The following is a 20823-nucleotide window of genomic DNA, read 5'->3' as shown; positions in this document are numbered from 1 at the left end:
AAATCATCTGTATCATTTATTGTCCCAGTCTGGTGACAAGAGCCAAATCCTCATATGCTGTTGCAGCCAGCGAGCTGCAGCCCTGAAGGAGCAGGGAAAGAGCAAGAGGCTTGTTTAGGCCTCTCAGGTATTCCTGCTTTTCTTTCCTGGAGCTTCCCTGCCATCTGTGGGGCCTGTGTGACACTGCAGTTGGGAGGAGGGAGTTCTGATAACATGGTGAAGAAATGCATCTGGCAGCCTAGCTTTGCCAAGAACAGCATGAGCTGATCAGGGATAAATTAGAAATCTGGGTTATCCACAAAATTTTATGGGTTGGAAGAGTAGGGATGTTGTTTTCTGACACAGACATTACAAATGCTTACTAGGCCTTGTTGATGATCCCATGCTCCAGCTTTGATTCACAATCGTCAGTGTGCTGCCTTGTACATGAACCACTGGCCAGCCTCAGCCTTGAATCTCAGCTCTGAGCTGAGCAGGAACTGTCTGTGCTTTCTGTGCTCCCTGGCTCCTGCTACTCTGCTGTCTGAAGAGATGGATCCTGCCTCAGTGCTCTCAATAGCAGCTGAGATCATGCTTAAAATCTCCCAGGCTGGGATGAAGGAACAGAACTGCTGCTCTGTGCCTCAATAACGGCACACCTTGTTACTTTACTGATCTCTTTGGAGATTTGACCTTTCCCCCCACATGCAAGACATATTATCATGCATATTTAACCATAGAAGCCTAAAGGCCTTAAAAACCTGAAAGGTTCTCAGAAAAATTTATTTCCATAAATTAAAAACACACACAAAAGAAACAGTCAATTTTTAGATTCACACAATATTGAACAGAAACAAAATGCCAAGAGCATGATGGAGGCTAATGGCACAAGTGTACAAATTCTTATTGAGCTATTTGTTAACTTGATAGCATCATACAGACTTTTAATCCACAGTTACCATCCATATTCTAGAAAAGCACCTGGAACATAATATACCAAAGGCCCACCTGAAATAAAATACAGTGAATGAGAACTGCTTGCAGGAAATCATATCCAGCAAGTACCAGAACTCAAAGCCAGCCAGGCAAATGCTGTACCATGCATTAAGGAGCCTTAGCTGCTCCAGCCATAGCATGATGAAAACAGTTTTTTTTCTTTTTTTCTTCCTTCCTTTTTTCTTTTTAAAGTGATCTTTCTGTTTCTAACAATCAGCAAATTTAGCAAAGAGCTGCCTGGCTCTGCATAACTTACTACTAAGAGACAGGACATGACAAAAGCTTTGCAATGTTCTCAAGCTGCTCTAGCCATCAGTCTGTGATGTACTTTCTCTGGTGATACAAAAACATCCTCACTGGAGTGGGTTTGCTTAATGAAAAGGCAAGTGTATGTATCCTCCTGCTAGGGATGTATGCAAGACCCCGAAAGATAATCCTCTACACTTTTGTCTTTCAATTACCTGTGACAGAAGCAGCTCAGAATGGCAAATGCCCAGCTTTTGCCCAGTCATCACTCCCAGTGTACAAGCAGCAACCACAAGGAACGTGGCTGTTCCATGAGTGCTGTAAACAGGAACAGAGGTGGGAAAGGAAAAACAAAAAAGTGCACAAGCAGGACTGACACCTGTATGCTGGAGAGGGGAAGAGATGCTTGGTCTCCACTAGCTTCTATCATCATACAAACACTAAATCAAAAGAGAATAATGCTCTGTATTTGGGTTTCCACAACCTAAGGTCTGGGAGAAGCTAGACAGCTGCAACACCATTTTGTAACTCCTCCAATCACTGTAAACTGAAGAGAATTTGAGTGTTTTCTTTGCTCTGCTCTCTGTGCTGTAGCTTGTAGAAAAAATGTTAAGAAGCCTTATTTCAATGCAACCAGAAACAAGCATAAGCAGGGAAGAAAATAAAAAAAACCATCCTTAACAAAACAAACCCCAACATAACCCAAAGGAAAAGACTCAACACATTTCATGTTTTGAAGCTCATTAGAGGTCTGAACATTTCCTGGACCCAAGTCTCTTCCCCCCCACCCCAATCTTTATGTCCTTGAAAGCCCCAGTAAGGTTACAGCTTAATTGTGTCACAGCACTGGAAGCCTCCCATATTAATAGAAGGTGAATGAATGCTCTGTAACAATCCCATTTTATAGCATAAATCCATAAAAATATATCTCTCACTCTTGCTACTGCTTCCAACTAGTCATTAATTGGGCTAATAAGCCAGCATAGGGAAACTTTCAAACATTTTTTTAGGAGGCAGTTGATCTTTGTTTTTTAGGGATTTCTTTTTACAAAAATAAAGAGGATCAATTAGAAGGTTCTACAACAGCCCAATAGGTTAACCAGAAAAATACTATGTCAATATGTCCAAAGTTTGCTTTGCTATTTTACCCTCATACTCCAAACACTACTACTCTAAGTGTGCACTTCTCTTTTTTTCTTCAGTCTTCCTGATTAAAGATAATTAGCCTTCAAAACAAGAATATAAACTTTTAGAAATCCCAGCACATAAGCTGGGAGCAAAACAAACCCAGATTAAATTTCTTTTAGGACTCAGGCACACACAGTGTAATAATCCTCTTCCATTTCTCTACACTCAAAGCTCTGAAATTCAACAGATTGCTAGTTAACATTTAGTTTTCTGTTTGGTCAGTAACAGAAGTGGTAGAGCAACAGAAGAAAATGATGGTATTTGCAGTCCTGCATTTATTGGGACTTTATAAAAAATACCCACCCACTAGATATTTCTCACTTTGAAGGTAAATAGAAACTCTATTATATGGGTAGATAAATAAGAAAGTGCAAGTTCAAGTGACAAGTGAAAGAAAGAACAGACTAATTAAATTTGAGCATCCCAGCAACAACAGCTTTGCCTGAATAACTTCTCTAGGCACTAAGGGACAGAAATTACCTGAACTGCAGCTAGCATTGGAATTATGCTTCAAGTTAAGTTTAACAGAAGTTATGCCAGAAGGGAGCTCTCTTCCTTCCAAAGGTAGAGCTGAGAAATTGCCCAGTGCTGCATCAGATGATTACATATGGCCTTACATAATGAAAACAATGTCCACATACTCTGAGGCTCTTTGTACAACACTGGCTATTGTACAACTGTGCTGTACAGAGAATATACAATTATGATCTACAGGAATTGTAAATCTAAAATGGTAAAAAAACCCCTTCTTGTTGACATTAAAATCAAGTTAGTATGAATGGAATAAATATAACTTTAAAACAAGTATCAGAGATTTTGCTGGTGTTCCCTGCATGCAGCGGCTCAGCTCAGTTAAATAAAAATCTGCCAGATATCCTGCAGCTTAACATCTCATGGACCTTTTCCTCTGGAGAAGAGGTTGGCATCAGCCAAATAAGTAAAAAAATCTGCTATTTGGGAAAACTACTACTGGGCACCATTTTTCCTTAAAACATTACCTTTTCGGAGTTGAATCATGTTAAAAGAAACATATACAAAGTGCAAGTTATTTAAAGTCTAATTATGTGGGGCTTCTGCTGCCTGGAGCCAGAAAGGAACCTCCTGAGTTAACAGAAGGAAAGAAACAATTGAATGCAAACCTAGACAGCTACTCGTAATTATCAAAAGGTTAGTGGTATATCTAGACTGTGTTTGCTAGAATTTTTCTTTATCAAACACCATATCTCATTTGTCAGCTTGTTAAAAATAGCCATTACAGTAACAACAGCAGACTCAAATGTGCAAATGATCTGGAGTACAGAGTTCTAGCATCACTGAAGGTGCACTACTCCCTCCCTGACACTCCTACTCTACCCCCAAAAGATATTTAAACATAATTAATTAAATATAAGCAATAATTTCCAGAGGTTGAGAAAGGAAGGGTAAATTTCATGTGGCTGTGTTACACTCAAACAGGGACTTAAAAGAATCCCTCCAACAGCATTTAAAAACAACAAAAAAATAGCACCTTAAAGAGGCTCACAGCCAAAAACTGATTATCAGATGTTAGAACAGAGTGACAGAGTAAGGTATGAAGAAGTCAGTAGAATTCACCCAAGAAGAAAATACTAAAGAAGCTGACTGGACCATTTCCAGCTAAGTGGCTCCCTCAGATGCTGGAGGCCTGCTCCTGCTCAACCTCCTCTGCAAAAAAGGCTTCAAGGTCCATTAGCTTCTGACTCAGAAGAACATCTAACTCTGCACTCTGCAGTGCAGCTCTTTTTGCTCGGGTGAAGCTACCCACTGCTTTGATTTTGCCTCGTGTCTTCCTTTTCCGGGGAAGAGTAAAGTCCTGAAACTCTAGAATCCGCTTTCTCTTTTGCTGGCTGACAGAGATCAAGTGTCCGTTTTTCTCCTTGGGCTCTTCAAAGATTGTTTCCAAGCTCCTGGTAAAAGCAAGAACAGAACTCAGGAATACTTGGAGCAGCAGCCACCTTACACTGACAGGGAGACCGAGGGATTTCAGGACCCAGGTAAACACACTTCTAACTTTTATATTTTTACAGCCCCTCCACACCTCTTGTAATGTTATCTACACCTTAAACCTCCTACAATGCACATTACTGCCAGCTGAGTTATTGCTGCACAGACATTGGGTAGAATCTCTTTGTATTTCAGTTCAAAAGCACAATTATAGAATCTTGATTTTACAGAATAAATAGGTTTGAACATTTGATGACGGGCCATTATTGTTACTGTTTTAAAGAACATGTAATTTGAATTTTGAAAAGTACCGTACCTTGATGGAGACTGAAATGAATGGATAGATGAAAAAATATACAAATCCATACTTAACCAGCTGCAATTCTTAGTTCATATTCTATTTCACTTTATCCCATCCAAACAGTAAAAGATGCTATTTTGAAATTAACTTCCTCTAGGAGTTTAAACTAGACCAATTTTAAGAATATATCTCCCTCTTAGCATTTGTACACCTTTCATCTCCTCTCTCTTCCCCCTAATTAATTTACATTTATCTTAAGATCTTAAGTTTTCTTATTAGGAAGCAGAACCAACCTGGCAGGAGGAGGGGACTTATAATTCTTGTTTGTGTAAATTTCTTCTAAACTAAATTCTTTCTTCTTAAGCCTGAAAAAGTAATGACAAATCAGTCTAGAAGGAAGAATCTCAAAAGAACTTCTTCACAGCAAGCAGATTTACAATAAACAAGTACTGTTTGCATTCTATGCCTAAATGCTTACTAATTATGCTTTAAGTAATTTGGAACAAGGAGGAATGAAAAATGAGCTCATTAAATACATCATTTCATACAATGTTTTTTTAAGGTTGGTGTCAAGACTTGCCCTTTCTGCAGAGGTCAACAGTCCTTCCAGCACTCTGTGATGCTTTGAAATAATGATGCTCAAGAGGGGAAATCCCCTTCACTCTTTTGTGAAAGCTGAGAAAAAGTCTTACAGTTTAACAGATTAATACTTCATCTCGAGACTGGTTTTAGTTATTGACAATTACCAAGCTGATCTCTGAAGAAATGCCTTCCTTTGTCAAAGGTGGTAGCTGTGTTTAGGACAGAAGTCACACTAGATGAAGTATGAGACCAGAATAATCTGACCAGTATGACCAGCAATCACACTAGATGACTGATAAGAAAACTTTATCAACATCTGGCACTGTGATTTCCCACACTTTCAGTGAACTAATGGTTCCCCAAGATCACACCCCAAACAAAGAAAGAACTGTGAAAAACTCCAACACAATTTGCATCAACAGATCTTCCTAATAGATCACTTTATCTCACTGTGCACTGCAGGTGGACTGATGTTCACTTTATAATGATCAATAAAACTTCTTTCTTCTTTAGAAATTTAAGAATGACTGGATTGCAGCTTGCTTTTTCACATTTTGCCTAAACTCCAGTCAGTAGTTTGGATCCAGTTGATAGAGCTGTGTCAGTCATTTCTTGTAAAGGAACTAAATATCAGGTGTCACTCAACTGGGGCTGTATAAAACAGTGGTGGTAAGAGAAACATTTATTGCAATAATTACACTCATTTATTTTGAGCCCATTTCAGAGGTACTGCTCACCTTTTTGGTTTGGGTAGTCCCATTGGAGTAAGGTTAGGGTCTGGCTTAGGAACAGTTTTCCTGATTCGGATCTGTGAGACTTTCTTTGGCCTCTCTTCTGGCTCAGTCTTAAGTAAGAAAGAAAGAAAGGAAGAAGGAAAAGAAAAGTTAAAATCAAGGAAATTAAAACCACAGTAGTCAACAGAATTCTCTTTTATTCTGAATAAATATTATCTATAGAATAAACATTCCTCTCTGGTTTGCTACCTTCTTTCTGCTTGAATCAAAGCAAGCAGCAGCACAGAGTAGGACCTGCAGCCTGTTTTTTCTCCTCATCTTTAACAGTTATTTGATAATATCCAGCAGCAGCTTCAGCTTGTGGACAACCAAGAATCTGAGAGATTTAAAATGTAATATGGACTCACTTTTTTCAGTTCTGAGTCATCCTGGGATCTCAGACAGGCTGGAACAGAAGCATCTGCTTCATCAAGGGCAGGGATCTGGAGCTCAGATGCTGAAAGCCTGGGGGGAGATGGCAATGACTCTGGAGGTGCACGAGGCTTTGGTAATGGAAAAGGGAACGAAGTTTCCAGACTGTAAGAGAAAGAATGAAACATGTGTACACTGATACCCAACTGATACTGCAACAGCATTCCATGCTCTCAGGAGATGGTCGTAAATTGCAATATGGGCACAAAAAGCCAATACAGTTCACAGTTCACATTGCCCAAGTAAGTGAACTCTGGTACACACATACAGCCCAAACCTGCTGCAGCCTACGCTGATACTGACACCAACTAAACTGCCAGAGTATTTGAACATGTCATTTTAAACCCACTCTTTTCCTTTTCATACAGCTAAACAGTATACAGCTCTATTTATCAACTACTGATAGAAAGGGGTCAGTCCTCCTTTTCTGCCAGCAGATTTCTTTGACACAACCATTAATCATACTTTTTGTTTACAGATAAACTTAAAATACAGCTTTGATACCTGCCATCCCTACACTTAGAAGGAATAGAAAGAAGTTTCAGCACCAATCATCCAGTTGCTCAGGCAGAAAGGACTTCTATCCAAGTAAGGAGTCAAATTTCTATAGTTTTGCATACTCATTTCATAAGAAGTGAGGTTGAAAGTAGCAGGACTGTTCTGTGCAGTGATCTATGTGGTGTTTGCATAACCGCCCCTCCACTCTTTTACATTACATCACCCACTGCCTGACCAGAAAGCTGTTCTGGGAGTGAACAAAAGCTGAAAGCCAAGATGACCTAAGCAATGGCTTTCTGAGGAAGGTTATTGCCCCACTGCTCAGAATCAACATCCCCAGACTCACCGTATTGCATGGCCTGCAGTCTGCAGTGCTCCCATACTCTGTGCAGGTAAGTGTGGTAACATGGCACAGCTGGGTCAAAACAGCAATGAAAAAACAAAACAAGACGGGCAGAAGTTAGGTCTACACTATAAAAAGATGAGGGGAAAATTATTAGTATAAACTGGACTGTAAGACAAGATGCTCATATCAGGAATGAGAATGAAAGACTAAAATGATACAAGAGAAAGCCACATGGTGCTGTTTAGGCCACTAGATTTTATTGTTAGGGAAACTATCCTACTTTCTTTTAAAAATGGTAGTAATGAGAAAAGGAAAGGCACAGAAAGAGAGTGAAACAATAATACTGAACATCATGATTATTTCGACATAATTATTAAAATCTGAAAACTGTAGCTCTTTCTATGAAAGTCTATATTCCTTATTCAAACCCCTCAAGTTTTTACAATTAAAGTAACCAAAAGCCTAGAAGGATCTGGTTACTAAATAAAATAGTGCATAATAGCAACAGTAACAGGTGAAAGGAAGTATTTCCATTAAATTAACTCCCTGTTGCCTCTAACTCCCACAGCCTTCAATACCCTTACTTGATTGGAATAACCAAAGGCCTTTCCATAAGGGTTGGTAATAACCAGAATTCTATGGCATGAAAGTCAGCACAGCAGCTCTATGTCCTTTGATATTAAGGTTTATTTTTGTGCCCATACTATTAATAGCAGGAAATCACTTGGGACAGCTTTTATTACATTTAACAGCAAATCTTGTATTTGCTGCTCTCTCAAACCAAACAGTGAAATGCACTTCACTGTTCTAAAGCAAGTATGTTACAGCCAGACTGGAATTCTTCAAAGGAAATTAGAACCAGTCATGCTGGAAGCACAGGGAATAGCACCAACTCTTCATAAAGAGGTCAGAAAGACACACTTTTTGTGTCTATCACTTATGTTAGAACTGTAACACTGTTTCAACATTCCACTCACTATTCCAGTGTTACTGGAACCTGTATCAACCTGCAGCAGAGCCCTCTCTGTTAGAGACAGAGCTTATTCTTTATGCAATAATAATACAAAATTACAAGGACAGAAGGAAATCACTTTAGAAATTTTTAATTCAAATAAGCATTAATTAGAAAAATATTCTGGTAAAAGAATATGTCTATTATTGACAGTGGAGGGGACAGTGGAAGTCAGGTAGGGCAGCTACTTTAGTTCCTTGTTCTCCTGGTTATTAAGAACACTAATTGTGAGTGAAATATTTAAAAGAGAACAAATCTTTTCTAGATGAAAATAACCTGCAGAGAACTTTTTGATTTTTTCTGACTTTTAATTATCTTAAAACAGGCAAAGCTTTCTGTCATAGTGGGAGCTTAAAATGCTTTTATACTGCATCAAACATACCTCTTATGTTTACATACCAAACATTTGAGCTGTACACTCACTTAGTCTTCATATTGATAGTTGTAAGGTATTTTAGAGAAAAAAAAAAACCAAACTGAGTTTTAGGGTATTTTAACTCTGGCTTATTTTTCACTTGAAACAAAAAGGTTTGATTTGAACACTCTCCTTTTGGGAAAAAGATCACTCATAGCAAAGCACACAGCTTTCCAATTACTCTTTACGTCAGGGATGAAATCCTCTTACACATGAGCTAACTGGATATGCAGTCCCGAGCTGCTGAGGAGCCTGCAGACTTATGGGTGTGGGAAAACCCCCAAGTCCTGATCTCCCAGTCCAAGGACAGCCTCCTTGTGATGCCTCAGCAACACAAAACACTAAATTCACAGTAATTCACAACTAAGTTTTAAAAAGATGTTTGTTTTGTTTTAACAATGTGTTCTTTTTAAGTTTAGCACTTAAACTGTACTGGTATGATCATTTTCAGAGTATGGAATGAAAATGGAAGCAAGTCTTATAGAATGTGCTGCAAGTTATCTCTATGCCATTATCCAACTTAATTCTTTTAGTGCAGATAACTCCAGAATGGAGCAGTGCTTTCATAAGCTCACTCACACCTTTGGCAGACATTAGAATTTATACTAACAAGTGATAAACTTTTAGATAGCTTACCCATTTATACAAAGCAAAGTGCAGCACTGGTTATGTGGCAAGATTTTTGATTACGCTTGAGTCAATCTGTGACATAGGCTAAATTCAACAGTTCTCTACAGACTGCCACACTAATCAAAACAATTAATTAAACAGACTTTGCTACAGTGCTCATGAGCTCTCTGTCCAGGAATTGCAAGGCAACAAAATCAGGGACTGAACTGCTCTGTGTTACTGAGGGATAGAGGACAAGAGCTTTGCTCAAGGGCATGCAAAAATCCTGCAACAGAGCTAGGAATTTCTTTCATTCTTTTTATTAGCAAAATGATCTTAAATGCTCATAGCAAAGTAAAATTAAATATGCAAAGTAGATTTCAGTCCTCTTCCCACTCATAACAAGATTGACACACAGAGAAAAAATCATTACCAGTATTAACTGGAGCTATATTTGCTTGTGTCAACATCACATATGAAAAGCCATAGCATGCATAAAGAGATTTCAATTAGCATAGAATGGTCATGGAATACAAGTAAAAATGTTACTGAATGACACCCCCCGCCCTTCACAATTCTTCCTAACCTGATGTTGAGCATTTGGTTCCAAGGGGTATTTGTGGCTCAGACCTCTGAAAAAAACTTTCCTACCTCAGAAATCCAGTTCCTCTGCAGTCACTCTGAATAGACCTAATGAAGTAGCTCACCTTTTGCATTATATACTCTGATGCATGGTGTGTATTTTTTGCAAGGGAGAAGAAAATAGAGTTAGCCATTCTGCCAAAACAGGATAGTATTAAAAGAAGTGAAGGCAAATATATTTAAATTTAGCTAACAGACCGTTCTGTAATAAAGGATCTTCCACGCTGAGCCATTGCTGGAGCAGAATGTGTAGATCTGGAACAGGAGAAACTGACCCTCCAGTGCAAGCTGCAATGACCCTCTCCCTCCCAAAAATGAGCAAGTATATACTCTGCACACATTTAATCTCAGAAATAAGTTGATGGGTTTTACCTGTTCTCGATGCCCACACTTGGCTGCCACTTGCAGTGAGTGGAATGGAGAGGAGTGATTTCGGAAGGACGGGCAGAAGGACCGTGCTGGCTCCATATGGACAACACCCTGCCCAGGGAGTATGGCAAAGAGGAGACGGGCTCGTCCGACACACACCTCGGGTACCTGTCCCCTTTCAAACCCTGTGCCAACTGCGATATGAACAGTCTCTGGATGGTAGGAATATGACTGGTTAAGTTTCTTCTTCTTGTCCAAATCCTGTAACATCCAGGGGAAGAAAGTGCTAACACTGTGTGTAGGCCAAGAGTGGAACAACCTCCTCTTCTTCCAGCTACAGTGTTTCTTCCAGGGTCAGGATGAACAGCAACAGTCCTGGGGGTTGTTGTGGAGTGAGAGGAATGAAGCTCATTATTTACACTGGAATCTTCCTTGAAAGCTGTTGTATCTGAACAGCTCTGAGACAGGAGAAAAGACAAAGTCCACTTTGAAGCTGGTGCTGGAGTTTCTCTGAAAACTGGGCTGTGATGCACAGAGTGCTGGGATGTAATCCCTCTGAGGTCTGTCACAGGACTGGAGTCCAACTTTATGTGAAAAGAAATTGGGAAAACTGAGGTGTCCAAGAAAGAGGTTGGAGGCGTGTGGCTTAAGTCCGAAGAAAGTATTTTGGTAGTTTCTACAGGATAAAGTGCCAAAGGCTGAAAGCTGAACATCTTGGTGCAGCAGCTGTCAGCCCAGCGTGAGTGTACGTTCCTGTTAATGCAAGAAAAGGCTTCCAAGAGATTTTTAGATTGGCTGTACCTGTCACCCACTGGAAGAATTTCAGAAGAATATGGCAGAAATTCTAACTTACGTCTGCTTTTGGCAGGGGCCAGGAGCTTGCTGGCCATTGCAGACAACTTGCTCAACAATGCTGGTTCTTTGGTACATTTTCTGAATTTCAAGCTGTTCAACAAACTGCACCTCTTGGCCCTCTGCCTTGGCATATGCGCAAATCTCATGGCTGTTTCCTTTTCCACTGTCAGTGGTTTACGTGGAAAGTACAAAGATTCCAGAAGCGTGTTTTCCTGTTTAGGGAATATTTCCAGGGGAATCTCAGAGAAAGGTGGAGTTTTCATTTTTTTTATTTTTCTTACGGTTTTTAGCTGACACAATGTGGGAACTTTTTTGCATGTCCTTCCAGGTTGTATTTTTAATGGAAGAGGTCCTCTCAGTTTATTTGTAGTTCCTCTTCGTTTATTTGTAGTTCCAAAGGCACCAGGGATCCCATCATACCCTAAATTAAGGTTCAGGTTTTCCATTTCTGAATCCTGAGTCTTCAAAAACTGTGAACTAATAAAATCTGTGGTAATCTTTGGCCTTTCAACTTCTTGTAAAGTGCTACATAGTTTATTTTTGCTGCCTCTTACAGCAAAAATCTCCTCTGAAGTGCCTCCAGACTTCACATTTCTAGATGTCATCAAGTCAGATGAAGAGCTGCATAAGAGTTCAGAACTGTGCAGCATACTTGGTTGCAGTATGAATTTTGCTTTCTCCTGATGTTCCAACTTCTGTTCTGGTTGTGCCTTGTCCAACTGATGTACTTCCATCTTTCCATACTTCTTTTGTTTAAGTATTTGAAGTTCCTGTATTTGCTCAAGTCTCTCTGAACCTAAAGCCCCATTTTCCTTGCAATCTGCATGAGTTGGTTCTTTGTCCTGGCCTTCTGTTACCTCCTTGACATTATCTTTGCTTCGTGCATTTAATTTGTAAGGCACACACGCTTCCCTGCAAACCACACAGTTTGGGGATGGTTCTTTGCAACTGTCTGATAGTGTGCCCAGAGGTGGAGAAACTGTGGGCGTTGTATCATCCTGCACTTCTGGGGCAGCCTCTGTGTCAGATACAGCTCCAGCCTCACGATCATGCACAGTTTGTGAAAGTGCACTAGTACCTGCTAAGTTTGGGAGCTTTGTATCAGTTTGTCTTTCCTTTGAAAGATTATTCAGTTTGGATCTTGGGATTTCTTCCAAAACCTTTCCATATTTCTCAATCCTGAGGGGGACTATTTTGCTACCAGACTCTTTAGAATCTTCCAACAAGGCCCGTTGACGATCTTTGGGCAGCCTTCCTCTATGGGCTACCTCCTTTCCTATCTTCCCTTCTACACGTGTATTCTTAAATTTCTCTTCACTGGGAGGACTTTTTGGTGAGCTCATGTCCCTGTCTTTCACAGCTGGCATGCAAAGCCCTTTACCTTTCAGACTTTCTTTGCTGTGGGCACAAACTCTTGAGCTTTTGGCACCATACTGAGAGCCAGCTGCTGATTCATTCCCTGAAGATGGAACCTCAATACTGCTGGTTCTTTTCTTCACAGAAATTGTTACAGAAAGAATTTTTGTCATTGAAGTTTCATTGTTAAATCTTTTGTCCAAAGATGAAATATCTCTTTGTGTATTCTCAGGTGACATACACAGCTTTTCTTTCTCAGGCAGAGAGATGTGAGAGTTCAGAGCTGACATTGTTTCTAAATCCACCTGAGTCTTACTAGAAGTTTCTTGGATGTCAAACTTTTCAGAACGGGGTGCACTAATACCCCTTTGATCACCAGTTTCTTTACCAGTCTCAAAAGTTAACTGCGGGCAAGAATTATTTAAGATAGGAGTTATACTCAGACTTTCTCTATTTTCCATATCTGAAATCACATTTATATTTTCTACCATATCTGTATTCTTTAACGTCTCTTCACTGGGAAGACTTTCTGGTGAGCTCATGTCCATGTCTTTTACAGCTGGCATGCAAAGCCCTTCACCTTTCAGACTTTCTTTGCTGTGGGCACAAACTCTTGAGCTTCTGGCACCATACAGAGAGCCAGCTGCTGATTCATTCCCTGAAGATGGAACCTCAATATTGCTGGATTTTTTCTTCACAGAAATTGTTACAGAAAGAATTTTTGTCATTGAAGTATCTTTGCTAAAAGCTTCAGCTGAAGACAAAGCACAATTATCTCTTTGTGTATTCTCAGGTGACATGCACAGCTTTTCCTTCTCAGGCAGAGAGATGTGAGAATTCAGAGCTGACAGAGTTTCTGAATCTGCTTGAGTCTCAACACAAGATCCTTGGATGTCAAACTTTCCAAAATGAGATGGACCAATGCCCCTTTGAGCATCAGTTTCTTTACCAGGCTCAAAAGTTAACTGCAAGCAAGAGTCATTTAAGATAGGATTTATACTCAGACATTCTCTGTTTTCTGTATCTGAAAGCACATTCCTATTTTCTGGCTTGTATGAAAGACTCCCATGAATTGATGAAATGGGCAGAAGTTGAGCACTAATTGTATTTTCCTGGTTCTCCACCAACCACTTCATCTTTGGCAAAGATTGCTGCGTTTTCTTTCCTGCAAACACCAGCTCTGCTTTCTCTTTTGCACATTTGATAAAACGAGCCTGCTGTGAGCAATGTGGTCTGCCATCAGAAAAGTTTTCTTCAGGAGTCCCTTTATTGTTTCTTTCCCGTCTGTTCTTATGTTGTAGTCTGATTGTCTTCTCTTCAATTAGATCACTGATGGAGTCCATGTATCCTGAAGACTGTTCATTTTTCACACCAGTTGAAGAGTCCAAACCCATGACATTCTCTTGTAGAGCTCCTTCCAACCTGGCTTCTCTTTTGTATCTATGGTCTAACAGAGGCAGGTCACCACCTGTTTTTAGCAGAACCTCTTCACTGTGATTAGGACCAACTTTGTCTCTTTCCACAGAACCACCCATGGTTTGTAAGTCGGTGTTTGGTTGGTTGGTTAAACTTTCTAAACGCTGCTCACTGCCCAGCACCGGGACATCAGACTCACTCTGACATGGATGAAGCTGATTTCCCACTGGACAAAGGGTCTCTCCTGTTTGGCCAGCATGCTGTGTTGGAATGTTCACCTTGTCAAGTGCTGGGTGTGGATCACAGGGATCAGCTGTGAGCAATGGCATTTTTTCCTGCCCACGTGTGTCGAGTTCTCTCCTCCATGGGCCTAACAGAGAGTTGTAAAATCCAAAATTATGAGAACAGGTGTTTTTCTTCAAATATCTATCTAATAGCTGTTCATTCATATTATTTCTCAGATTTCCTTCAGGAGCATTTGGGGAATCCACAGGTCTTATTTTATCAATTTCTTCTGTCTGAGAAGCACGTCTGCCAATCTGTTCTTTTGCTTCATCTCTGTCATAAACAATTTCACTGCCCGTCCCCTTACAAAGATCAACTTGTTCCACAACCTCCATATTCTTATTTGAAATCTCATCTCTTGCCAAGGTAGCAGTAGACTTCTCTGCAGTATATGCTGAGCATAACATGGTTTTTCCTCTGGGAATGACATTTATCCCATGCAGAGCTATATCTCTGTTGCCCCAGTCATTTTCACAAAGAAGAGATCCATGTGCCAAAGGAGCGTGTGGTTCTGGAAAGATGATTGCCTCTTTACTGTTATATCCAGATGAAGACTTTCCTTCCAAATTATCATTTTCTTCAATTTTATCAACTTTAACACCAAAAGAATGACTGTTCAGGCAAACTTCATCCACACGTGTACTCCCTGATAAAATGCAGGAAGTACTGGCAGCTGTACCCTGTTTTTTTATACTCTGATTATTACAAATCCATGTGCGACAAAGTTCATTTCCTAAACCAGTGACCATTCTCTCTGTCTTTCCTGCAGAAGATTTTACGTTCATTTGAGATACTCTGCTTGTTGTATTAGGGTTATCAAAAGTCATGGAATTTACAGAAGACTTGAATTTGTCTTTATGAAGCAAAACTTCAGCTACTTGTTTCGCTGTTTTTCGAGAAGCACCAATTAATTCTTTTCTAGACAGATCACCCCAAGCCTTGTCCCTACATGAAACTTTATTAGCAGTACAAGGAAGACACTCATTATAATGAAGTTCTCTTGATTTTTGTAAAACAGGAGGTAGAGTTACATTTAGTGTATGAAACAAATTTGTTTTGTTCCCAGTGAATAAGCTGTCACTACTATCAGCTTCTGCAGCTCCAAATAAACCACCATCCAACTCTTTTGATGTTGTATTGCTCTCAGATTCCTTTTCAAGCAGTTGTGCCTTGGGTGAGTCTTTTTCTAGCTTGGTACTAAGATCAAGACAGCTGTGGTTACTGAGAGGAGGAATTTTATTGGCAGTACTATAAAAGCATCTGTCTCTCTGCACAGTTTCATGGGAAGCAATGTTACTTGTTTCCACCCACAAACGATTTTCTTTTATGTCATTCTTGCATGGGTCACTGACAGAGAATTGCCATTGGTCCTTTTTAAACTTATCACCTTCTGATAGGAATATTTTAAATCTTTCTTTTGAGAACTCAGCAGATGAAGCAACAGAATTAAAAACTAGAGAATGACAATGCTCAGAATTAGCAGTGTCTTGAGGTTCAGGACAGCTACAAATTTCAATGTTATCTCCCACAGCATTTTTTCTCCAGATTTCAGCAGTCTCACCAGATTCAGAGCTGTATGATCTTCCTACAGTAGCACTTAATTCCCTAGGATGAATTTTTGCACTAGATAATCGTTTGTTCCTTACCACTGAGATCTGCTTTACTGGTACAGATGTGGAGGTTTGGTTTCCTAAAAACCCAGTTCCATGATCATAAGGAGTGTGATGTTTGATGTTTTGGGGAAGGTAATTCTGGGGGACTTCACTGATAATTCCAGGAACTGCAGAACTGCTTTCTAGTGGCATATTTCCGAAGTCCAGATAACAGATGCTTTTCAGAACTGGACATAAAACTTCAGAACTTTGTGTGGAGCGTGTTCTACAGCTTTCTGCTGAGAACAACTCACGAGGTCCATTTTGTCCAGGTACAGAACCCTTAAAGTAGTCATAAGCATAATTTTCTTCATCCCGCTGACAAGTCTGGTAATTAGCAAATGATGTACTGAGTTCATTAAGAGGATTTTGTCGGGGTAACTTTTCTTCTCTAATCTCCAAAACAGATAGACAATTCCCCCCTGTTCTCAGTGGCCTGGCAGCATGGGCTTTTGACCCACTATAGTCACTTGTTTCTTGTGGATGATCCGTAGCTGCTCCAATGTCCATGGCTTTTAAAGGCTCTAAAAAACCTAAGATGCTGGTTTCTGAAACCCCAGCTCTGGCCATGACTGTGTCTACATCTGGGCATTGACTGCTCTCAGGTGGAAGACCTTTACTCACTCTGTCATTCCTGTATCCTGCTTTGCTAAATATCCTAGTCCCATCAGACTTCATACCTTGTACTTCTTCAGTGAGCTTTGGCAGAGTTTCAGCTGTCACCTGAACATTTGCTTGGTTTTCTTCTGCATAAGAAAAAAAATGAAGCAAATCAGAACCATATGCTAAATTTAGAAGGCATTCAGCTTATTAAGTACCTTTTGTTGTTATACACAACATTCTGCGCAGTGTTGGTTACCAAAATGTTCTTAAAAAGTGAGAATTGATGCTCACAGTTTTACTACAAGTCTTTAGAGGAAAGAACAAACTATTCCACCACAAAGCCAACAAAGACAATCCTTTTCAATACAGACATTTTCAGTCCTGTGTATTTCAGATTCCTCTAATATCAAGCTAGGTGAATGCAGGTCATGTAACTTAACACAGAGGACGCCACAGCCAACGTTAAAATAATGCTGATTTGTAACATCAAAATTCAGCATAGGCTGGGACTTGATCTGCTCCAGCCTAGAAATATGGCTGTGCATTGTGTGGCCATTTCCATTTCTTCTTCCTTGAAGACATGTCTGTCAGTAACTCATCCATAGTTGGACATATCTCATCTGCCCAAGCAATTTGGATTATTCATAAACTTTTCCTGTAAAATCATAAAGAAGGTGCGAATTAAAAAAATCACAGCTACTGTAGAATAAATTCAAACTTTACAGGGAATATATTTACTCAGACTTCTGCAGATCTTTTCCCTATTTTCTAGTAAGCACCAAGCCTACCTCGATGGCTGACTAAATTCGTCAGTTAAACACCAGTTTAGGTAAAGATAGCAGGCAGGGAAATAGAAAATAATTACTAGATGCAAGCAAAGTGACCAAAGTATTTGGAGCTAGAAGATTATGGAGGATCATAACAAAATTAATAATTACATTAGCCATCCTCTTTCTTTGGATTCTGCAGGTTTAGTTTTATTTTTTAGAACACTCAAAAATTAATAACACTTTTATATATATATATGCAATTACTGCTATCATACGCTCCATCTTTGAAACAAAAGGAAATGCAAAACATCTGCTATTAACAACCTCTTCTGCTTTGGAAACAAATAACTGAAAAACATCTACAGAAAAGGTCTTCAGGCAAGTACATACCCTGCCAGGGGAAAGTAAAGCATTATGTTTTTGAGATTGAGGGTAATATTTTCTACCATAAAACAAAATAAATGAGCCATCCCACAATCACTCATCCATTTTAAATCAACAGTAAATAACTGGGAGAGAAGCAGGGGCTGGATAGGGATGTATAGCTAAAATAACTACCTGTATTCCTCAGAGATCCTGCAACTTCAGTGCAACAGGTTCTCAAAGACTTTGCCCCTTGCTCATGTAAGTGAGGGTCCTCCTGAAACAAGACAAAAATAGCAGTGGAAATGGTTAGATTTTCTGAAGTGTATCATGTCTCAGGGACTGCATCTGCTCAGGTGAGTTAGTTCAGAATGAGGAATTCACTAAGAAACCTCCAGCCTTGGCCAAAGGCAGCCTTGCATTGCAAGGGCTTCACACAAGCACTGAGGATGTATTCCCAAAACACCTCGATTTAGCAGCAATGAAGTCTTGTGATGTGGCAGCTAAAATGTAAGTACACAGCTTAAAAATGCAAATTGTAGGAAATTTGAATGAGAAGAGCAATCCAGTCTCCAAGCCTAGTTCACACCTCCAAACCACTACCACTAGACATCTGGGAAGATGTGTGCATTTTCTGTCTCATTAGAACTTGCCTTCTACTATTCCTTGGGCTCAAAACCACAAACCCAGGAACAGATGACTTAAGTCTGCCAGCAAAACCACCAAAACATGATCCCACAACGAAACTACCCGCATTTAAAAATATGTGAAAATTCATCTGGGAAAACTGAATCACTATAAAGAATTTAATAATTTAAATTTCAAATCATAATGTTAAATCAAATTTTTAAAATTTCAGATAAATAGATATAAAAAAATTGGAATTAAACACACATTATTTCAGTGTTATGCAACATCCAATAATTAAGGTAAAAAACACTCAGCTGTGCACCTTGTGCTGGTACATATCTGCCTTACACCGTTTCAACAGTATTTAAGCAAGTGAAAACACTGATATTACTGAGTCTAATTTTTCAGTGGACCCACAATAATCCAGGTACTGACACACACACTCTGGACATGTCCAAGGCCAGGCTGGACAGGGCTCTGAGCAGCCTGGTCTAGTGAAAGGTGTCCCTGCCCATGACAGGGGGTTGGAACAAGATGACCTTCAAGGTCCTCTTCCCACCCAAACCATTTTATGATTCTATACTACAAGACACAAAAAAGAACCAGGAGACCCACTGCCAAACCCACTGCCTAGTGACTCTAACCCTAAATTCAAATTATCACGCAGGGATTCATTCCTGCATTCACTTACTTGTTGTGACCAACTTTCCTCCAGGGTTGAAGGACAACTTTCAGCATGATGGTACTCAGCACCTTGTGCCTCTTTATCTTCTTTCTGGTATCCATCACTAGAACAGTCTAATTTCCTAAAGTGTCTTTTTCTGCTTTTTTCATTCTCTGCAAGGTCTCCAGCCTGTAGTAATTCTTCAGGAAAGGATTCTGCTGGCCCATGAGAAATCACCTGGAGCATATCACCCAAATCCTCCGTTTTGTGGCAGAAGTTTCCTATGGCAGAAGTCCATGGCCCATCCCTGTGTGCCAGCACGGGCACTGGCCCATCAGACTGTGCATCCAGTCCAAGGCTGGGCCCTGGCACTGCCATCAGTTCTGTGGAGATGCTCTCTGGCAGTCCAGGGTACAGCTCCTCTATTACAGCAGACACAGAAGAATGAAGGAGAGACTCCACCCCAAATGAGAGCATCAGGGCTGTTGAAGATCAGTTACCCTGAGCTTTTCAGTTTATCCTAAAAAAAAAAGCAATGTTAAATCAACGTACATTGGATTAACCATAGAAAAACCCCAAAGTGGAAGGGACCCTCAAGGATCACTGAAGTCCAACTCCTGGATTATATTAAAAGGAAAAGCTTAATTCCTCAAGATTCAAGAATATATGTTTAAGAAAGATACTTCCAAATAGGTTTTTAAGAAAGGTGCTTTAAGGAGAAACATTTGAGTATCTAAGGAAATGCTTCATAAACAAAAGAAGAGAATAAAGCCAAATAGAGATTCCCAAGCCTCATTTTCACATTCAAACATCTCCCTGCAGATTTAATCACATCTTCTGAAAAACCAGAGAAGATGTTATAAAGCAAATCACGGGGCTTGTATCAGTCATCCTCCTCCTTCACTAAAACTAAAGCATCGTTTCGTTTCCTGGGATTATGATGAGTTTCTAGTCTTTGGAAAAAAACTCCAACTTTTCTTCCCATTCTCGGCCTCAAACGAACACTTCCTAAGCCATGAGGCAGCAGACTGTGCCTGTCAGCTTCTCTCACTGAGCACCTGACAGGCAGTCCAGAGGATGCCCTGTCCCCGGATCCTCCAGGGCCCAGCACTGAGCGCCCGGAGCGCGGCAGCTGCTCCGTGAGCACGGCACAGGAGCTCCGGCGGGGCTGACACCGCTTCTGTTCTGTCGGCACCGGGAAAGCCCTGACGTCTAATCGCTCCTGAAGGCTCACGGACAGGAACGGGCTAAGCCAGGCCTCCAGAGGAGCAGCAGCTGCTCCGTTTACCAAAACACGGGCTGAGCAGCCCAGCGTCGATCTCCGCTCCTTAAGCAAGAGCCGCCTGTGCAGACACAGGTGGAACTCGCAGCAGTCCCCGGGAGAGCATCACCCTCGCGGCGACACCGCCCCGGCATCGGCGGCACGACCGGGGACCACCCTTTGTTCAAGCGCCGCAGCAGCGTCGACAGACTCGGTCCCGAGCCCCGCTCCTTCTCCGCGGCAGCAGCCCCCGCACCGGCCGGCCCCGAGGGTCCACAGCCGCCCTGCGGCAGCGGACCGGAGATCGCCACTCTCCGTAATTACACAACCGCCGGCGTCTCCCCCGCGCCCGAGCTGGGCAGGGCCCCCGCCGGCCACTGGGCCCCGTTCCAACTCCCAGCCGGCGGCGGCGGCCGCAAGAGGCAGGTCCGCGCCGGGACACCCCCGCGCCCCGCCCCGCGCCCCGCGCCCCGCCCGGTGCCGTTACCTGAGCGGCGGCGGCCGCCGGCCCCGCTGCGCGCGCCTGCCGCGCCGCGCCCCGCCCCGCGCGCATCACTTCCGCATCCGGGCCCGGCGCGCGCGTACCCGCCAGCAGGTGCTGTGGCCCCGCCCCCATAG

General features: G+C 41.2%; 1 protein-coding gene across 4 annotated transcripts; it reads right to left on the bottom strand.

Annotated features, from left to right (window-relative positions):
- Positions 1–743: 743 nt before the first annotated feature.
- Positions 744–20744, bottom strand: PRR14L (proline rich 14 like). 4 transcript variants are annotated; one of them, XM_066331249.1, is made up of 9 exons: positions 20693–20744; positions 18972–19464; positions 17846–17927; positions 10354–16660; positions 7304–7372; positions 6396–6564; positions 5992–6098; positions 4966–5037; positions 744–4334 (listed from the first exon to the last, which is right to left on the bottom strand). In XM_066331249.1, exons 2-9 carry the CDS (start codon positions 19419–19421, stop codon positions 4058–4060), a joined length of 7533 nt encoding a protein of 2510 aa, XP_066187346.1. In that variant the 5' UTR covers positions 19422–19464; positions 20693–20744; the 3' UTR covers positions 744–4057. The 4 variants fall into 4 exon arrangements, with proteins under 4 accessions (XP_066187346.1, XP_066187348.1, XP_066187347.1 ...); XM_066331251.1 differs by lacking the exon at positions 20693–20744 and adding an exon at positions 20504–20592; XM_066331250.1 differs by lacking the exon at positions 20693–20744 and having other exon boundaries at positions 18972–19590.
- Between the last annotated feature and the right edge of the window lie 79 nt (positions 20745–20823).

The sequence above is a fragment of the Sylvia atricapilla genome, chromosome 17, assembly GCF_009819655.1.
Source record: "Sylvia atricapilla isolate bSylAtr1 chromosome 17, bSylAtr1.pri, whole genome shotgun sequence".
Classification (NCBI taxonomy): Eukaryota; Metazoa; Chordata; class Aves; order Passeriformes; family Sylviidae; genus Sylvia; species Sylvia atricapilla.
This window is presented reverse-complemented; position numbering and strand designations above follow the sequence as displayed.

Coding starts and splice junctions, on each gene's coding strand:
- PRR14L (XM_066331249.1), bottom strand. CDS start 19,421: ATGCTCTCATTTGGGGTGGAGTCTCTCCTTCATTCTTCTGTGTCTGCT. Junction 16,661..17,845: donor AGGATCTCTGAGGAATACAG/GTAGTTATTTTA, acceptor TTTCTTATGCAG/AAGAAAACCAAGCAAATGTT. Junction 6,099..6,395: donor ATGACTCAGAACTGAAAAAA/GTGAGTCCATAT, acceptor TTCTTACTTAAG/ACTGAGCCAGAAGAGAGGCC.